Source organism: Rana temporaria, chromosome 5 (assembly GCF_905171775.1).
Source record: "Rana temporaria chromosome 5, aRanTem1.1, whole genome shotgun sequence".
Taxonomy (NCBI): Eukaryota; Metazoa; Chordata; class Amphibia; order Anura; family Ranidae; genus Rana; species Rana temporaria.
In genome coordinates this window covers 205964113-205984099 of record NC_053493.1, presented here as the reverse complement: position 1 = coordinate 205984099, position 19987 = coordinate 205964113, and the positions used below count along the sequence as shown (strand labels likewise).

The 19987-nt window shown below is 44.5% G+C and overlaps 1 protein-coding gene across 1 annotated transcript in view; it reads left to right on the top strand.

Moving 5' to 3' along the window:
* TMEFF1 (transmembrane protein with EGF like and two follistatin like domains 1) overlaps positions 1-19987 on the top strand; it is a 270614-nt gene that overhangs the window by 117872 nt on the left and 132755 nt on the right. The window contains exons 2-3 of the mRNA XM_040353509.1: positions 2733-2845; positions 11457-11586. Coding sequence (XP_040209443.1) covers positions 2733-2845; positions 11457-11586 — 243 coding nt within the window. The remainder of the gene's footprint in view (positions 1-2732; positions 2846-11456; positions 11587-19987) is intronic.

The window sequence follows — 19987 nt, the reverse complement described above, 5'->3', positions numbered from 1 at the left end:
AAGCGCCCACGGGTCTGGCTGGTGTTGTGATGGCTGAAATCCATCCCGTGGCCACCAGGAAGTCGGCCTGTGCCAGCATGGAAGGCAGGGAAATTATGTCACCGGAAGCAGAGAGACATCAAGGGAGGAACGGCTAGGTAGACAAGGCTACATGCTCGGAGAATCAGCTCCTTCTACTGGCCACTTGTGGACGCTCGTGGACGTTTGGATGCCAGACTACATCTACATCACATCCCCACACAGATGAGCCTGTTTTTATCTTACCTTCTGTAAGTGCATTACTTACCATTGCTGAATAAATTGTATATTAACATACTACACTCAGGTGGCACTTCCTGTGTTCCTCCCTCTCCCTTTGAATAAAAAGAGTTTGGGGTTATATAGGCCAGTCCTTTTAAATTATACTAAACTTTAAATGCATTGTAGGTCATACACCTAGCTGTGCCGTCTGACAGAAGTTTGGCTGAACAGACTTAGATCCATTCACACAGCCAAATGTTCCATGGCATGACAAGTATCACGCAGGAAACTGGAGCCAGGAGTTCAGGAGTGTGTGGACAGCTAGGGCCAGAAAACCTGTACAAAGCAAAGACAAGCTGGCAGCAACCATAACTGTCTGCTGGTGTTTGTAAGATCACGGACGACTTACGCAAACGACGTACATTTTTAAATTTCGACGCGGGAACGACGGCCATACTTAACATTGGTTGCCCGATAGCAGGGGCAACTTTACACGTCGCAAAAGCTACGGAAACGTTGTAAATTCACTGCGTCGACCGCGCGTACGTTCGGGAATCTCGCGTAAATAGCTAATTTGCATAGATGACAGGGAAAACGACGTCTGCGAAACCTAGCGGCGGAAAAAAAAAATTGCATCTAAAATCTGACAGCATAAGAGCCTTACGCCTGTCAGATCTAATGGATATCTATGCGTAACTGATTCTAAGAATCAGTCGCATAGATACGCCGGGCCAGATTAGGACTTACGACGGCGCAAATAGCGTTGCTCCGTCGTAAGCCCTTTGAGAATCTGGCCCCAAGTGTTTTGTTTTTTATTAGCACAGCATACATTCAGCAGTAAACAGTGCATCTGCCTATTCCATTCAGTGGTTTTGTGCAGACTTTCCAGCTGTTTTATTGTGGTGGATCATTTGTTCTGAGCAGAAAAGCTCTCAGGTAACCAGAAACTCAAGACATTTACATGCTGGACTTACGGTAGTTAACTTTTCTTAGCCTTGAATTTCTTTTGAGTGTCACATTTCACAGCTTTTAGTCTGCTTTGATGGTTGTATATGTTGAACCTCTAAGAAATGACAATATATTGTCTGCTAGTAGGGATTTAATGCTGTGAAAACAATAACTCCTTAGAGCCGGTTCACACTGGGGCGACTCCTCAACCGCCTGACAAGTCGCGTCCCATTCTATGCAATAGAACCGTTCTAATAGGAGCGACGCAAGTCGCTCCGACTTAGAAAAAAGTTATTGTACGACTTTGGGGGCAGCTCGGGGCGACTTGCATTGACTTCTATACAGAGGTCATTTTGCAGGTCGCCTCTGAAATCGTCTTCAGGACGCCTAGCGGAGTCGCCCCCGAAGTCGTGCCGCCTGAACACACTATCAGTTTTCCTGCAGGTTTTTCTCTTCAGGTTTACCAAAACCATCTAATAGGAGGTCAAACCTCAAGAGTTTCAATTTGTATGCAATCAGGCAGGACCGTGCACTACATGGTTTTGGTAAACCTGAAGAGAAAACCTGCAGGAAAACTGATAGTGTGTATGGGGCTTAAAGCGGTAGTTCACCCTCCTTTCCATCATTAGACCATTAAATTCGGCATCGTAGCGCGAGCTACGGTATGCCGGTCTTAAATTTTTAATCCCCGTACTCACTGTGGTATCGTTGATTGAAGAATCCGACTCCCGCGGGGAATGGGCGTGCCTATGGAGAGGGAGGATGATTGACGGCCGGCTCTGGCACGTCACGCTCCCCGAAGACAGCCGGAGTAGGTCTCGGCTATTCACGACGCCTGCGCACAGGCTATGCGCAGGCGCCGTGAATAGCCAAGCCTATTTCGGCTATTTCCGGAGAAGCGTGACGTGCCAGGGCCGGCCGTCAATCACCTTCTCTCGCCATAGGAACGCCCATTCCCCGGATTCTTCAATCATCGATAGCACAGTGAGTACGGGGATAAAAAATGTAAGACCGGCATACCGTAGCTCGCGCTACGATGCCGAATTTAATGGTCTAATAAAAAAAACTTTTTTTTTTTTTTTAACAGGGTGAACCCCCGCTTTAAGTGTGAACCGGCTCTTAATATCGCACACTCTACCAGAGATTAAACTACATGTATAAGAAAAACAAGATGAAGATGTCTCGTAGGTTCTAGCAATTCCCAACAACACTTTCCTGGAGCTGCCTGGAGCTATAAGTGGTAGTTTGAATTAGCCCACCCACCGTTTTAGCAAAAAATAAATCAAAAATGAAATATGAATACTATGACAATAATTATGTTTCCATACAGCATTGAGAATAACACATGTTTTGTAGTAAAGTGTATGACTTTATTTGGCTTTTTGCTGTTCAGCTTTTATCCCTCCATATAGTGAACCCCAAGTCCCCACCCAGTTCTGTACTGGACCAAATACTGATTGCAGCAGATCTGTAAAGATGTATTGAGATTTCCAGAGATGGAGATTCTACCAGATTTACTTATAGCATGACTTTTTCTTTTGTAGAGCTGAATATGAGGGAGTCTGAAGTACGACGAGTGTGTGATGAATCAACGTGTAAATATGAAGGAGTGTGCAAAGAAGATGGTGGTATATTGAAGTGTGCCTGCCAGTTTGAGGTAAGGTAATGATTTTATGATTAAATGGGCATGTACAGAAGGTTGTGCTCCAGGGACAGTCTGAGTTTACTATTCAATTTGGTTTATTTTATAGGCATTTTCCCTCTGTTGTTACCTGGTGATCTGCCAGTAACACACCTCCTGTATTAGAGTGCCCCACACTCTGGATGAAGAAGCACAGGGTGCACAGCAAACAGCAGCATTGTCAGTCTGGGGGAGAGTGCTATAAAAATGCATTGGATTACTATAAAAATGCCACTGGCAGTAAAGGGGTTAACACTAGGGGGCGGGGAAGGGGTTAAGTATGTTCCCTGGGTGTGTTCTAACTGTAGGGGGGGTAGCCTCACTAGAGGAAATTACTGATCTTCTGTTCATACATGGTATGAGCAGAAGATCGGCATTTCTCTCCCTGACAGGACCGGGAGCTGTGTGTTTACACACACAGCTCCCGGTCCTCGCTCTGTAACGAGCAGTCTCGTGTGCCCGGCGGGCGCCTGCCACGCGCACGGGAGTCGGGGGCGAGCGGGGAGAGCCGACGTATAGCTACGGGCTCTCGCGCGGCGGCTGATCAGCAAGCAGTTAATGAATGCAAATCATTCTCTGATTGGTGGAGGTGGAGAGTGTAATGTCACTTTCCTGCTTCTCCACCTTGTTCAATCAAAGAATGCTTTGCATACATTGATAAGATGCAAAGCAATCTCTGAATGACGCCCATGCCGAGCAGGTAACCGCCTGTGTTCACAATCCAGCAGAGCTGAACATCAGCACGGGGCCTGGAAGCTAGTAGATCACTTTAATAGTGGTGTCTACTACAGAAATTCTGGAGCTGGACCAATGTATCAATGTAAAACAGGGGTGTCACACTCAATTTCATTGTGGGCCGCATCAGCATTATGATTGCCCTAAAAAGTATCTGTAAGATTAAATGTGCAGCGCACCCCTCCCCATATATTAGATGTCAAGAGCCACCCCACCATCAGAAGTTTAGTCCCCCAGTCTCCCTTACATCACAGTGCACCCCTCTTTCCTGCTCCTGGGAAGAAGCTGTATGCATTGCTTGAAAGCAGAAAGTACAGGGTCCAGAGGAGGACCAGATCAGGACTGGAGCTCTCCTGCAGCTGCAGGAGAGGTGCGAGGGCCACATGAAATGGCCTTAAGGGCCGTATTTGGCCCGAGGGCCCTGTGTTTGACACCTGTGATGTAAAAGTATTCATACCTGGAAATCTTCTTAAAAATTCTTACCCCAGCTGTTGCAGTTTACAACTTTCAAAGCTGCTTTCAAAGCTGCTGGCTCCTGCTTTCTGTGCAGCTTTCCAGAACTTCCAATCTAGAACCAGTCTGTTAGGGTTTGGAGTATAGAGGGGGAAGAGAAAGGAAGAGACAGGGAGTGCCTTGCCATTCTTGGCTATGGTGCTATGTGTTTCTATTGATGCAGACAGTGTAGGGACAACTCTAGTCACTGCATGCAAGGTTGATTCCATAGGACATTGTTAGGCCCCATACACACGATAGAATTTATCCGCGAATACGGTCCAGCGGACCGTTTCCGCGGATAAATCCTCTCGAGGATTTCGGCGGATTTTCCTGCGATGGAGTGTACACACCATCGCATTGAAATCCGCGCCGAAATCCTCTGGCGATGACGTGTCGCGCCGTCGCCGCGATTATGACGCGGCGACGTGCGCGACGATGTCATATAAGGAATTCCACGCATGTGTCGAATCATTACGACGCATGCGGGGGATCCCTTCGGACGGATGGATCCGGTGAGTCTGTACAGACCAGCGGATCCATCCGTTGGGATGGACTCCAGCAGATGGATATGTTCTGCATGTCAGCAAATATCCGATCTGCTGGAATCCATCCCAGGGGAGATATATCCGCGGAAAAAGATCCGCTGGCGTGTACACACCATAGGATCTATCCGCTGAAACCCATTTGCTGGGATTTATCTGCGGATGGATTCTATCGTGTGTATGGGGCCTAAGAAAGGAATCACCCTGAAACAGGAAACCTGGGGCAGCAGTCATGACACCAGCTTAAATGGGAACATAGGCCAGGATTAAAAGATAAAGAAGCTGCATTTTCAGTAAGTGAATAAATCAGGTGTTGAATGCGCTTAAAAACTGAGGCCCAGATTCACGTAGGAGAGTGCATCTTTGTGCGGGCGTAACGTATCCTATTTACGTTACGCCTCCGCAACTTTGACAGGCAAGTGCAGTATTCACAAAGCAAAGTTGCGGCGGCGTAGCGTAAATAGGCCGGCGTAAGCCCGCCTAATTCAAATGTGGAAGATGTGGGCGTGTGTTATGTAAATTTAATGTGACCCCACGTAAATGACGCTTTTTACGAACGGCGCGTGAAAGTATCCCAGTGCGCATGCTCCAAATTAACCCGCAAAAAGCCAATGCTTTCGACATGAACGTAAATGAAGCCCAGCCCTATTCGCGAACGACTTACGCAAACGACGTAAAGCGTGAAAAATTCAACGCTGTTCCGACATCCATAACTAACATTGGTACGCCTCATCTACGCCTCATAGAGCAGGGGTAGCTTTACGCCGGAAAAAGCCTTACGTAAACGGCGTATCTGTACTGCGACGCCTGGGCGTACATTCGTGAATCGGCGTATCTAGCTGATTTACATATTTCTAGGCGTAAATCAGCGTACACGCCCCTAGCAGCCAGCGTAAATATGCAGTTAAGATACGACGACGTAGGAGACTTACGCTGGTCGTATCTTATACAAATTCTGGCGTATCTGATTCTTTGAATCAGGCGCCAAGATATGACGCCTCAGACTCAGAGATACGACGGCGTATCTGGAGATACGCCATCGTATCTCCTACGTGAATCTGGGCCTGAGTGTTTAATATCACTGTAAGTGCAGGTTGTAGAAAAACACATTGCTCCTGCTACAGAATCAGGAGCCATGAGACGTCTCTACACATATTTTGTGTGCCTAATGTATGCACAAACTTGTTCAAAACATAGAATACCAGATACAATGCTGTCAAGATTATACTTATTACAATTGTGTTTAAGGGTAATATATTGTTTCATGTCTAGTGTTACACTTCTGTAAAATTTGAATTGCATTTTTTTATTTTTCCATTCCCTGCTGTTTTTTTACTGTCTAATTCTTGTTACCAGAGATGTAAGGTCATAAAGGTTACATGGAAAATGTTATAGCTAAGTCAGGTATGTAGAATAGGTGTCAGCTTTGTAAAATTATCCTTCCAGGTCATGGAGATTACCCAGTGGGCTGGAGGTGGAGAGGTTAATGGCATTTAAAAAGAAAAGCACTTTCTCTTCCCTTTGCAGTTACCTTTATTATATTCCCCCCTCAATGTGAGTGGACAGTGTCCTATTTTGGTTCAGTCTGATCTTTGTGATCCTTAAAGATCACAAAGATCATACCAAGTATTCCTTCCAACTTTCTGAAATGGGGAAAAGGGACACTTTTTAGTGGAAGATTTTTAGACCATAAAGTAAAGCATCAAACAGAGTGCGATGCAGAGGGCTACTTGTAAAGTTGGAGCTTCAATAGGGAGCAAGAACCACATAAGCCGATGCCTCCTTTATAGTGCTGGCTCCTGTCCCATGCGGACTGATACCAACTGCACTCCACCTCTTATCCTAGCTAGCTGTCTCCAGAGTGGTGCCATCAGGTCAGTGTGAAGTAATACACTGGGCATAATAGTATAGGGCTTCTTTCACACTAATGCACTGCGGTTTACCCACACCACAGGTGCAATGCACTACAGCTTTTCTGCGGGTTTGCACCGCTTAGCTATAGACTTCTATTATATCCTGCAGGTGTGGTGCTCTTTCTGAAAGTGCACCATACCTGCAGGGTATAATAAAAGTCTATGGCAAAGTGCAGCTAGCCCAGGAAAGTTGCCAATGTACTGTGCTGCACCTGCGCTGGAGGTAAACTGCAGCACATCAGTGTGATGGCAACCTTATAGGGGGCTCAGGACAGTAATGCCACGTACACACAATCGGATTTCCGATGGAATTTTCCGTCGGAATTCCGATGAAGCTGACTTTCATCAGTCTTGCATACACACTATCAGACTAAGGCCCCTTTCACACTGGGGCGGGAGCCGCAGTGACGATATAGCACCGCTAAAAATAGCGGCGCTATACCGTCGAATTTGCCGCGGGATTCGGCCGCTAGCGGTGCGGTATTAACCCCCGCTAGCGGCCGATAAAGGGTTAATACCGCCCGCAATGCACCTGTGCAGAGGCGCATTGCGGGCGGTATTGCCATGGTTTCCCATTGTTTTAAATGGGAAGGAGCGGTGAAGGAGCGCTCCTCTCAACGCTCCAAAGATGCTGCTTGCAGGAGATTTTTTTCTCTCCTGCCAGCGCATCGCCTCAGTGTGAAAGCCCTCAGGCTTTCACATTGAGGTGGCTGGGCAGGAGTTTTTCAGGCGGTATAGCAGCGCTATTTTTAGCACTGTACCGAAAAACTCCTCAGTGTAAAAAGGGGTCTAAATTCCGACCGTCCAAAAGGCGGTGATGTAAAACACTATGACGAGCCGAGAAAAATGAAGTTCAATGCTTCCGAACATGCGTCGACTTGATTCTGAGCATGCGTGGATTTTTCCCTGACAGAATTCCACACAGACAATCGGAATTTCCCATCGGATTTTTTTCCATCGGAAGAATTTAAAACATGTTCTATTTCTTTACTCCGATGGAAAAAAGTCAGATGGGGCCCACACACAATTGTTTTTTCTGATGAAAAAAGTCCATCAGACTTTTTTCATCTGAAAAAACTATCGTGTACACGGCATAAGGGTTCATTTACATTTGTAGTTTGGGTGTAGTTTGGGTGGTGATAAAACCCCATAGGTAAGAGGTGTTTTTACCACCCCTGCCCCAACTGCACCCCCTTTAGATGTACACTTGTTGCAGCTGCTGCAGAAGTTATAGGCCCTGTCATGGTTGGTGGGTGTTGCACCTATCAAGCATGACCCATTGAAGTCTTCTCCTTAGTCTTTACGAAGGAATCAGGTTTCAGTAACCAAAACTGCAGTGTTTATCCTCATGGTACATCACAGGAAGCATCCTTATGGCTAACAGAGGACAGAATTAGAGATAGACTTGGAAAAATTAACATTAATAAGTCACCAGGACCAGATGGCTTGCACCCAAGGGTCCTTAGGGAACTCAGTCAAGTAATTGCCAGACCATTATTCCTAATTTTTACTGTCAGTCTACTAACGGGAATGGTACCAGTTTATTGGAGAAAAGCCAATGTAGCACCAATATTAATAATATGCAAGCTCCTGGAGGGGGATAAGGGATTATATACAAGATTTTAGTAAAGAAAACGGTATCATTAGCAGTAATCAGCATGGATTCATAAAGAATCGTTCTTGCCAAACCAATCTATTAACCTTCTATGAGGAGGTGAGTTGCCATCTAGATAAAGGAAGGCCCGTAGTCATAGTGTTTTTGGATTTTTCAAAAGCATTTGACACAGTTCCCCATAAACGTTTACTGTACAAAGTAAGGTCCGTTGGTATAGACCATGGGGTGAGTACATGGTTTGAAAACTGGCTACAAGGGCAAGTTCAGAGGATAGTAATAAATGGGGAATTCTCTGAATTGTCAGGGGTGGAAAGTGGGGTCACCCAGGGTTCTGTGCTGGGACCAATTCTATTTAATTTGTTCATAAATGACCAGGAGGATGGGATAAACAGCAGTTCAATCTCGTTTTTGCAGATGATACTAAGCTAAGCAGGGCAATAACTTCTCTGTAGGATGTGTAAACCATGCAAGAAGATCTGAACAGATTAATGGGGTGGGCAACGATATGGTGAATGAGGTTTAATGTGGAAACATTTTAAATAATGCACTTGGGTGGCAAAAATATGAATGCAATCTATACACTAGGGGAAGAACCTCTGGGGGAATCTAGGATGGAAAATTACCTGGGGGTCCTAGTAGATGACAGGCTCAGCAATAGCATGCAATGCCAAGCTGCTGCTAACAAAGCAAACAGAATATTGGCATGCATTAAAAAGGGGATTAACTCAAGAGATAAAGTGATTATTCTCTACAAGACTCTGTTTCGGCCGCACCTAGAATATGCTGTCCAGTTCTGGGCACCAGTCCTCAGAAAGGATGTACTGGAAATGGAGAGAGTACAAAGAAGGGCATCAAAGCTAATAAAGGGTCTGGAGGATATTAGTTATGAAAAAGGTTACAAGCACTGAACTTATTCTCTCTGGAGACAAGATGCTTGAGAGGGGATATGATTTCAATTTACAAATACCGTACTGGTGACCCCACAATAGGGATAAAACTTTTCCGCAGAAGGGAGTTTAATAAGTCTAGGGGCCACTCATTAAAATTAGAAGATTTTTTTTTTAACCTTAAACTGCATAGAGGGTTATTTACTGTAAGAGCTGCAAGGATGTGGTATGCCTTTCAACAGGCGGTGGTTTCAGTGGGGAGCATCGATAGTTTCAAAAAATGTTTAGATAAGCACCTGAACGACCACAACATACAGGGATATACAATGTAATACTGACAGATAATCACACATAGGTTGGACTTGATGGACTTTTTTCAACCTCACTTATTGTGTAACTATGTAACTATGAAGTGAATGAGGCCACTCTGCCCTGCAACCTTGTGCAGTACAGCACACAAGGTATTAATGCAGGTAGCATTGTGTTGCTTTCTCACCACCTGCTTTAACCCCTTGGACCCTGCAGAAGCATGCAGTTGTGGGGCACTTGCAAAGTGACCCCATTTACTTGAATGGCTCATGATTGGCAGGTGTTAGCACCCACCAAAAGCAACATGGGACTTAATTCCTGCTGCAGCATATGTACTATCTTTAGCTGCTGCCTAAGAGAGCCGCATTCCTTGGGGACACCCATGCGGGCGCGCTCCCGAGTCCTGCTGCTGCGTCCATTGACACAGCAGGACTCTGCCCCATCCCCTGGCTCCTGTGTAACTGGATTTGATTGACAGCAGTGGGAGCCAATGGCTCCTGCTGCTTTCAATCTATCCAATGAGGACCTGAGACAGCGGCTGTAGCTGCTGGGCTTGTGTTTGTCACTGGAACTATCGGGTTCAGGAAAGAAAAAAGGGGCTCTGGTCGGCAGCTGCAGCACAGAAGGTTTTTCATCTTAATGCAAAGAATGCATTAAGGTGAAAAACCTTGAGATTTTGCAACTCCTTTAAACCCATGATTTCCAAGCAATGTACGCGATTGTGACACGTTAGTACGGCAATTGGAGGTTTAAATCAGATGTGAGAAGGTGACACTGTGCCCGATGATCTTTGGCTTCTCCAAAGTTGTTCAGGTATATCTCTACCTCTTTAAGATTTCCTACCCCTGCCCTAAAGTATATCTAAACCCTAGCCTCATTCACACAGGGTGTACTAAAGTGTATGCCTTTAGAGGGTCGTCTTTACCTGCACGGGAATGCACAGCGTTCCATGCAGGCAGACCCATTCCTGTCAATCAGAACACAGCAGTTGCAAGGACACAGACACTGCTCTCAATCTGAGGTCCATACAGCAGCAGGTGTGCGACTGCACCCATGTGTGGGACCATGCACCCACACCCATGTGCATGCCAGATTGGGAGCAGCGGCTGTGTCTGTGCAGCCGCTGCTTCCCAGTTTACATTCACAGAACACCTGTGCATCCCCATGCGGGTGAACACAACCCCCCGTGGGTATACGTTTTAGTATGCCCTGTGTGAACAAGGCTTTACTTAGAAGAAAACTTCTCTTATTTGGTCCCTTTTGTTCTGTTACATATACCATTGAAAGTGTTTTCTGATATTTGTTTGACCATTTTAACCAAATAATGCTTTGTTGAAATGTTTAGTGAAAATTAGTACTTTTGGCAGTTAAATAGTGTGTTTATACAAATAAAAAAGGCATATGTGTAATATAAATAGTTATTGAATCTGTGCTCAGACTGTACACAAAAGTATTTACATAACATTTTCTAAACCATATGTAAAATCACTTAAAAACAAGTAAGTCATTTACAGCTTTAGCTATACGCATAATGGAGTAATTCATCTTCAAATTTCATAACAGATGCATTGAAATCACAGCTTTTTTCTATGGAAAATTTAATTTTGCCAGGCAGACAGTTCTCTTCACACTAAAACCCAACGTTAGGGTTCCTTTACACAAGGTGCATTGGGCTGGACAAGGCAAAAATACTTGTTTATTGTTAGATCAGCTCACACTTATGTGCTACATTTTTATGCTCTGAAACAGAGAGGCAGCCAGCATGTGATTGTGGTGTTGAGACATGCTATAGTGCTCGTTAGATAAAAGAAAAACAATAGGTCTTTAAAAAACTTGCAGCCCGCATAGCAACACACATCATCAGTGATTGTCAATGCATTTGCTCCATGGTGTATATTAACCCTTACATTATTTTATTTTTTTGTAATGTTTGAGGTATATACAGCTAGAGAGGTCAGGGATGGCTTGTATTAAAGCCCTTCAAGGAATATGTAAATCTTTTATTGTCTAAGTCTGGGCACAGGTTCACTTTAATTTGTGTTTAAGGTTCATTTGTACTTTAACAGATGCCTGTTTAATGTTATTTTGCAGTGTGGCACAAATTATGTACCAGTTTGTGGATCAAATGGAGACACTTACCAAAACGAATGCTTCCTAAGGAGATCCGCCTGCAAGCAGCAGAAACATTTAACTGTAGTAGCAAGAGGACCTTGCATTTCTGGTAAGAGTCATAGAGCAATAAACCTGCCTTTTTTAGCATTAGTTGCTAAAGAAACACTGATTATTTTTCAAGATTGTGCTCTTGATAGGTCGCGCTGCTGCATATGTGTGATTTACACTGTACTTTTAGAATGTAAAAATGGCTACAATAAGCAGTTCTGGCTTCATCCTTGGTCGATACAGAAAAGTAATGGGTGTATATTGATAATAAATTAGGAGAATAAACTGTCTATACTGAGTGAATGCTAGAAGAATTAGCTGAAATACACATCAAAGTGTACCTGTAGTGAAATAAAACATTAATAAATCTCAACTGAATGTTAATGCAAGTTCCCAGCTATTTCAGTGTAGGGGAGTGCTCATTTATTTACCATGCTCAGATGTAGGTGCAGGCTACTTTACCTCCATTTGTGATAACTACTTGGGTTATTCGACATTCCCAAGGAAAATAGGTTTCTCTGCTTCCCTCTGCAGAGAAACCTAAAAGGGCCACATCTGATGAGGCAGGGGTGGCTGGGTAAGTGATCTGCATCCAGATTCAGCCCTCCACTGTCACGACTGGTGTGCAGGCAGAAGCCAAAGGCCTCGTACACACGACCGAGTTTCTCGGCAAAAAACAGCAAGAAACTTGCTGTTTTTTTTTTTTTGCCGAGGAAACCGGTCGTGTGTACATTTTTCGACGAGGAAACTGTTGAGGATCCCGTCGAGCCAAAAAGAGAGCATGTCTTCTTTTTCCTTGACGGGAATGGAGAAACTTGCCTTGTCGAGTTCCTCGACAGCCTAACAAGGAACTCGACGAGGAAAACAATGTGTTTCGCCCGTCAAGTTCCTCGGTCGTGTGTACGAGGCTAAATAGTATGCAGCTTCTTCAGAGGGCACAGCTACTGTGGGGAGCCTATCCTCAACAGCTTCCAGAGTTCTTCAATTTCAGTGTGATGGCCTTTTGTCCTTGGGCCTTGCATCCCACCAGCAGTTTACAGTGTCACCAGAGCTGCCACGAGCTTCACTGAGAGGGATGCTACTTACCTTTGTGTGCATTATGCATCATCTTCTGCATTAAGGTGAAAAAACACCTTGCAGTCACTGTCCTCCCCGAGCCCCGTTTTACTTACCTGAGCCCCGAATTTCCGAGGGCGCGATCCCGTGTCTTTCCCCCAATGGCTCTTCATTGGATAGATTGATAGCAGCGCAGCCATTTGCTCCTGTTGCTGTCAATCAAATCCAATGACGTGGTCGCCGGGGGCGGGGCAGAGTCATACAATTGGCGGCTACGGCCGCCAATTGTATGGCACGGGAGCGCGCCCGCAAAGTAACCCCCTTGGAAGAGAGCTTCCCAGAAGGGTTTAGCTCTTGCGAGGAGGAGCTGCGAGAAGAGGACAAACGGGGCCACTCTGTGCAAACAAACTGCACAGTGGAGGTAAGTATGACACGTTTGTTATTAAAAAAAAATTGAAGCTTTAGTGTCACATTAAGCTGATTATGAAGATAATTCCAAGTAGAAGTTTGTGTTATAAACTGTTGTACTGAAATAGTGATTTTCATCTTTTTCATTTTGTTGCTATAGAGTCTTAAGCCTCGTACACACGTTCAGAATTTCCAACCGTGTGTATGCCCCATCGGAAATTCCGATGAATTCCATCAGACTTTATATAGAGAACATGTTCTATTTTACTCTGATGAAATTCCGTCGGAATTCTGATGTGATTTTGGTCGGACAAAGGTCTGATCGGGTGTACAAGGCTTTATAGAAACTATAAAGCCTTTGGGTTGAATTAGAGTGAAGACTGCGAGCCAGGCCTTCTTGTCCAACATCAGTGCCTGACCTCACAAATGCTCTTCTGGAAGAATGGTCCAACATTCCCATAAATACACTCCTAAACCTTGTGGACAGCCTTCCCAGAAGAGTTGAAGCTGTTATAGCTGCAAAGGGTGGGCCAACTCAATATTGAACCCTATGGACTAAGACTGGGGTGCCATTAAAGTTCTTGTGCAAGTAAAGGCAGAAGTCCCAATACTTTTGCCAATATATATTTTGCCAATATATATACAGTATATATATATATATATATATATATATATATATATATAAACCTCAGCAAACTTATATCTTAATAGATTTTACTTTTACTCTGAGCAAATTATATTAAGTTCAAGTAGTATTTCTCTCTGCAGTGAGAGTTCCACCACTATGACAGGATTATATTATAATATGCGAAGCAAAGTAATTGGTTTTGTGTGATACTGAAACCTTGGACCTCTTCTTAAGTCTCATTACAACATAAAACTATTTTATATAAGGCTGTAATTGGTCACGCATGGCCACCCTAATGCAATCACATATAAGAGTATTCTGAAACATATTCCAAGCCTTTAAATGTAGCCAACACTGTATGGTTTCATGAGAAAAACAAGCAAGGGCCTACAATTCTTTCCCATGTGTCTACCAATGATCTGGCACACGTGTATTTAGGTTTTCTATGTGTGTATATGAGCAAATACAACTTTGGAAGCACTTTTTATTGCCTCTTAGACCCCTTTCACATTGAGGCGTTTTTCATGCGGTACAGCGCTAAATATAGCGCTGCTATACCGCATGAAAAAATCATGCCCTGCAGGCTTCAATGTGAAAGACCGAAAGCTTTCATACTGAAGCGGTGCGGTAGCAGGATCGCGCCAAAAGTCCTGCTAGCCGCATCTTTGGAGCGGTATAGGAGCGGGGTGTTTACTGCTCCTATACCGCGCCTTACCCGGGCGGTATTAACCCTTTTTCGGCAGCTAGCGGGGGTTAAAACCTCACCGCTAGCACCCGAATATCGCGGTAAATACGACGGTATATCAGCTCTAAAAATAGCGCGGCTATACCGTCACCGCACCTCCGCTGCCAATGTGAAAGCAGCCTTAAAGTGCTTGTCAACTTCCAACATTAAAAAGAACAAAGCATATCCCTCTATAGTGTATACTTGCCTCAGTCCAAAGCACTGAGTGGGATTTGTTTTTGGAGTCTCTTTCCTCTGCTATCAGCATTAGTAATTTCTGACAGGTTGTGCTAACTCCAAGGGATCGAGGAGGACAGGGGGGGGAACACAGCGTCTCCCCGCAGGGATGTAGTCCCAAGGAAGGGGGTGAGCATGCTTACCAACCCCCAGCTGGAATGACTCGGATGATGGGGGCAAGCTTACTGAGGAGAAACAGGAAGTGAGAAATTCAGACAAAGAAAAAAAACATTTAGAAGGGAAATGGAAGGAAAAAGTAAGTGAACCAACAATGCACTAGCTTAAAGGAACCTATTTAGAAAATAAAAAACAAACCTTTACAACTCTTTAGTGTTCACTATCCTAACTCCAGTCTTAGCTACCTTTTTTATATGTCATACGTGTGCCCTTGATTTTTAACGTTTAAGTACTGACGTTCCAGAAGGCTTTGGGACTCCATAGTGCCCATAGTTAAATCTGGCACTTATAAACTATATTTTCTATACATATAGTTATGTTTCTACCCTAATTTGGTTAGTGTCTTCGATTTGAAAATATTGACAGTAATATATACTTTGAAACCCTCTCCAGGAATTATCACTTTGATAATTTATCGTGCCAGTTATGAGTCATTAAGCAGCAGCTGAGAATAAAGGGTGAAAAGCTCTGAGAAGGCACAAGAGCCACACTGAAAACTTGATAGCAATCTCCTTTTCAGTCCTGAGCACTGCAGAGCTTATGCTCACCCTTTGATTAGTGGGTATTATTATTCTCCGCATGATTTACTTATTTACAGATTATAGCTTCAACAGAAGGAAGGCAGACAAATAAAGTTACAAGGACATAAAATGTTAACCACTTCGCGTCCAGACCAATTCTGATGCTTTTTTTCCTATAAAATGACGTAGAACCCCCAAACATTATGTATGTTTTTTTTTTAGCAGAGACCCTAGAGAATACAATGGAGGTCATTGCAACTTTTTATCTCACACAGTATTTGCGCAGCAATTTTTCAAACACATTTTTTGGGAATAAAAAACATGCTTTACAAAAAGAAAACAGTAAAGTTAGCCCATTTTTTTGCATAATGTGAAAGATGAAGTTACCCTGAGTAAATAGATACCAAACATGTCACACTTCAAAATTGCACACGCTCATGGAATGGCACCAAACTTCGGTAGTTAAGAATCCCCATAGGCAACCCCTTCATTTTTTTTTACTGGTTACATGTTTTGAGTTACAGAGGAGGTCTAAGGCTAGAATTATTGCTCTCGCTCTAACATTCACAGCGACACCTCACATATGTGGTTTGAACACCTCTTATGTGGGCGGGACTTACGTATGCGTTCGCTTCTGCATGCCAGCACACGGGGACAGGGGCACTTTAAAAATAGTTGTTTTTTTTATTGTTAATTATACTTTCTTTTTTTTAGTTTGACACTTTAAAAAAATTATCACTTTTATTTCTGTTACAAGGAATGTAAGGTAAGGTAAGACTGCACTGCATACTAGCACATTATGACTTAAACCTCCCAGGGTCTCAATTTTTTGGGGGGGGGACTTTAATACCGCTTTAATAGTTTATTTTTTATTAAAAATTAAAAAGAGAAATCCAAATCAAATCAATATTTAGTGTGACCCTTTGCCTTCAAAACAGCATAAATTCTTCTAGGTACACTTGCACACAGTTTTTGAAAGAACTTGGCAGGTAGGTTGTTCCCAACATCTTGGAGAACTAACCACAGATGTCCTGTAGATGTAGGCAATGTCAAATGCTTCTGTCTCTTCATGTAATCCAAGACAGACTCGATAATGTTGAGATCAGGGCTCTGTGGGGGGCTAAACCATTACTTCTAGGACTCCTTGTTAATAGACATAGGGTGACTTACACATAGGAGGGTTCGGGGGAGCTGGACATGGAGTTTCCAGAGCTCTCCAAGGTAAGCTGGGTTCCACAAGCCCCCTGCCCAAAGTGACTCTCGTAACAATCATGATATGTCTTTCATCTGCTGCGTTAAGTTTCCTTGGCTGACCACTGCATCTCCCCTTTTGACAGAAGACTAACACAGAAGAAGAACCCAAACGGGTTGACTTAAAAGTTAGTAGTTAGTTCCAGTCCCCCAATGGCGTACCCAAACAGTACACCAAATATATTGTCCCAAACAGACCATTACTCGCCTAGCCTCTCTCGTAGAACATACCTGCTGCTGGGGAGAAATGCGGACTGGTCTTCCTCCCTGGAGTATTTTCAACCACTGGAGAGAAAACAGGGTGGCTGGGCTTACTCTGTCATGTTTTTGGGATCTGAGCTTACTGCCCAGCACCCCTGGGGTATACAGGAGGAGACTGAAGTCCCATCCATCTTTACTAGATTAAAATCCCCCAGTGTTTGCAGAGCAAAGCTGACATCCTCCTGTCCCAATGCTGGATCTTTTTCTAGGGTTGTGTCAGTTGAGACTGAAGTCCAATCCACTGCTACGAAAATTCAATCTTCTCTTAGTTGAGGGCAGAGGCCAGCACCACTCTGCCATGTTGCTTGCTCTTCTGCTGGGTTGCTGTCAGTGGAGACCTCAGTCCCATCCACCGATATCAGCTCAAGCTGCAGTTGTGAGGTGCCGATTGCATTCTCTTCATGGAGCTCCTGTGGAGTTGATTGATATGATTATGCATTTGAGGATTGTATTTACTTATTAGTGTAGGATTATTTATTTATCTGTGTTTAATAATAAGCGCTACTTCACTTTATTATTCATACCTATTGGTGCTGGCAACACTAACGAAGTCTTGGCTGCTTTTTATTTTAGCACTTTATACAGCACTTTATACACTAGCACTCTACTCCACATCAGCAATTTTTTGTTAGCGCATTTGTATTTTTTACAATTTTATATATGCTGTTATGAATGCAACACTGTACAGATATACAATTCTTCTAAAAAAAAAATGTGAGACAAACCAAGCTTTCTTAGGCCCCGTACACACGATAGAATCCATCCGCTGAAAAATCTCAGCGGATCGGTTTCAGCGGATAGATTCTATGGTGTGTACATTCCTGCGGATATTTATCCGCGGAAATTTCCCAATTCCAGCAGATAAAAATTTGTAGACATGTCTACAAATCTATCCGCTTGAATTGGCTCCCGCGGATCGATCCGGTGGTCTGTACAGACTCACCGGATCGATCCGTCCGAAGGGATCCCCCGCATGCGTCGTAATGATTCGACGCATGCGTGGAATTCCTTTTATGACAGCGTCGCGCACGTCGCCACGTCATCATCGCGGCGACGGCGCGACACGTCATCGCGAGGGGATTTCGGCGCGGATTTCGATCCGATGGTGAGTACACTCCATCGGATCCAAATCCGTGGAAATCCTCGAGAGGATTTATCCGCGGATACGGTCCGGTGGACCGTATCCGCGGATAAATCCTCTCGTGTGTACTAGGCCTAAGTTTCTGTTATACAATTTAGCAAATAAGTATTTTTTCTCCTTCTCTGATGTGCGCTGATGAGGCTACACTGATGGACACTGATAGTCTGCACTGATGGGCACTAATATGCTGCATTGATGAGGCAGCACTGGTGAGGAGGCACTGATGAGGCTGCACTGATATGCGGCAGTGATAGGTGGCACTGATAAGGAGGCACTCATTGGCAGCACTAATAGGTTTCACTGATGGGCACTGAGAGGCAGCACTGATGGGCACTGATTGGCACTGTTGAAGATGAACTGATAGTTAAGACACTGATGATCTATGCCCTGATTGCCAATGTAAATGTCCTCTGTCACATTTGCTGGTTACCGGGTCTCCTCTTTTCATGCTGTGACAGAGCTAGAGGAAAGGAATCTGATCACATGGTAAAGGGCTGCTTTGATTGGCAATTTACCCCAATCACAGAGTGCGCCGGATGCGTGCCCAAGGGGGCACGGGGGACGTGGTCCTGGTAAGATGTCCATGGACACCTTTCCAGAACGGAACGACCATGTTGTAGCCATCTCTTGGCTATAGCGTGGTCAGGAAGTGGTTAAAGTAGAAGTATAGCCAAAGATTTTTTGGCCATATTATGCCTGGTGATCACAAGGAGTGCACATATTTCTGTACTCATGTGTCACAGAGCTGGTCAAGGCTCTGCATTGATCCTGACTGTAATGTCAACATCCACCCAGATGCCTGGCTGGCAGCTGGCTCAGCCTCCCAATGTACTGCTAGGAGCCTGAGCCAGCCGCTTCCCTCACTGGAGTGCTGGGGGGGGGGGGGGCAGAGCAGAGAGCTAGTGACTAACATTTACAGGCGTTCTGCTCACTGAAGACCAAGAACTGGACAATCAGCCTGGATCGCTCAGTACTTGGTGTAAAGCTGGTGGGGACAGCTGCAGTCATCTAGATGAATATATACATGGATGGCTCAACTGGAGCGTATAGATACTATAGCAAGGCAGCAAGCGTGCACGAAATCCCTGGGGTTTGCACGCACCACAAGCTAGACACTTTGGGCCAGATTCTCAAAGGCGTTACGACGGCGCAACACCATTTGCGCCATCGTAACTCCTCATCTGGCCCCGGGTATCTATGCGACTGATTCTTAGATCTTACGCTTACGCTGTCAGATCTTAAAAGCTATTTTTTTTCCCGCCGCTAGGTGTCGCATCGTCGTTTTCCCCGTCGTCTATGCAAATGAGGTAAGTACGCGAGATTCCCGAACATACGCGCGGTCGACGCTGAGAATTTACGTAGTTTCCGTAGCGTACGCGACGCGTAAGGTTGCCCCTGCTATTATGAGTGGCAACCAATGTTAAGTATGGCCGTCGTTCCCGCATCGAATTAAAAAAAAATACGTCGTTTGCGTAAGACGTCCGTGAATGGCGCTGGACGCCATTTACGTAAACGTCTAAGCAAATGACGTCGGGGCGACGTCATTTAGCGCAATGCACGTCGGGTAATTTACCCGACGGAGCATGCGCAGTACGCTCGGCGCGGGAGCGCGCCTAATTTAAATGGTGCCCGCCCCATTTGAATTGGGCGGGCATGCGCCGAGCGATTTAACGATACACCGCCGCAAGTTTACAGGTAAGTGTTCTGAGAATCAGGATGTAAACCTGTAAACCTGCGGCGGTGTAACGTAAATCACATACGTTACGCTGCCCAGGAGCAACGTTAATGTATGAGAATCTGGCCCCTTGTGTGCAACAAGTCCTAGTTGCTATACATACTCTAATTTGCTTAAATCTCCTTCAATAATTTGGAACTAGTGTATAAAATAGTGCAGCGCAAATAAAATCTAAGACAATATAATAATAATTTAAATATTGAAGAAAGTCCATATAGTGCACAAGTGAAAAATCCAAATAGTGCTCCAATGTAAAGTGATTAAGTGCAGTTGATCAGAAATTCTGTGATCCACAGGTAAAGAATCCTCCACCGATTAACTAA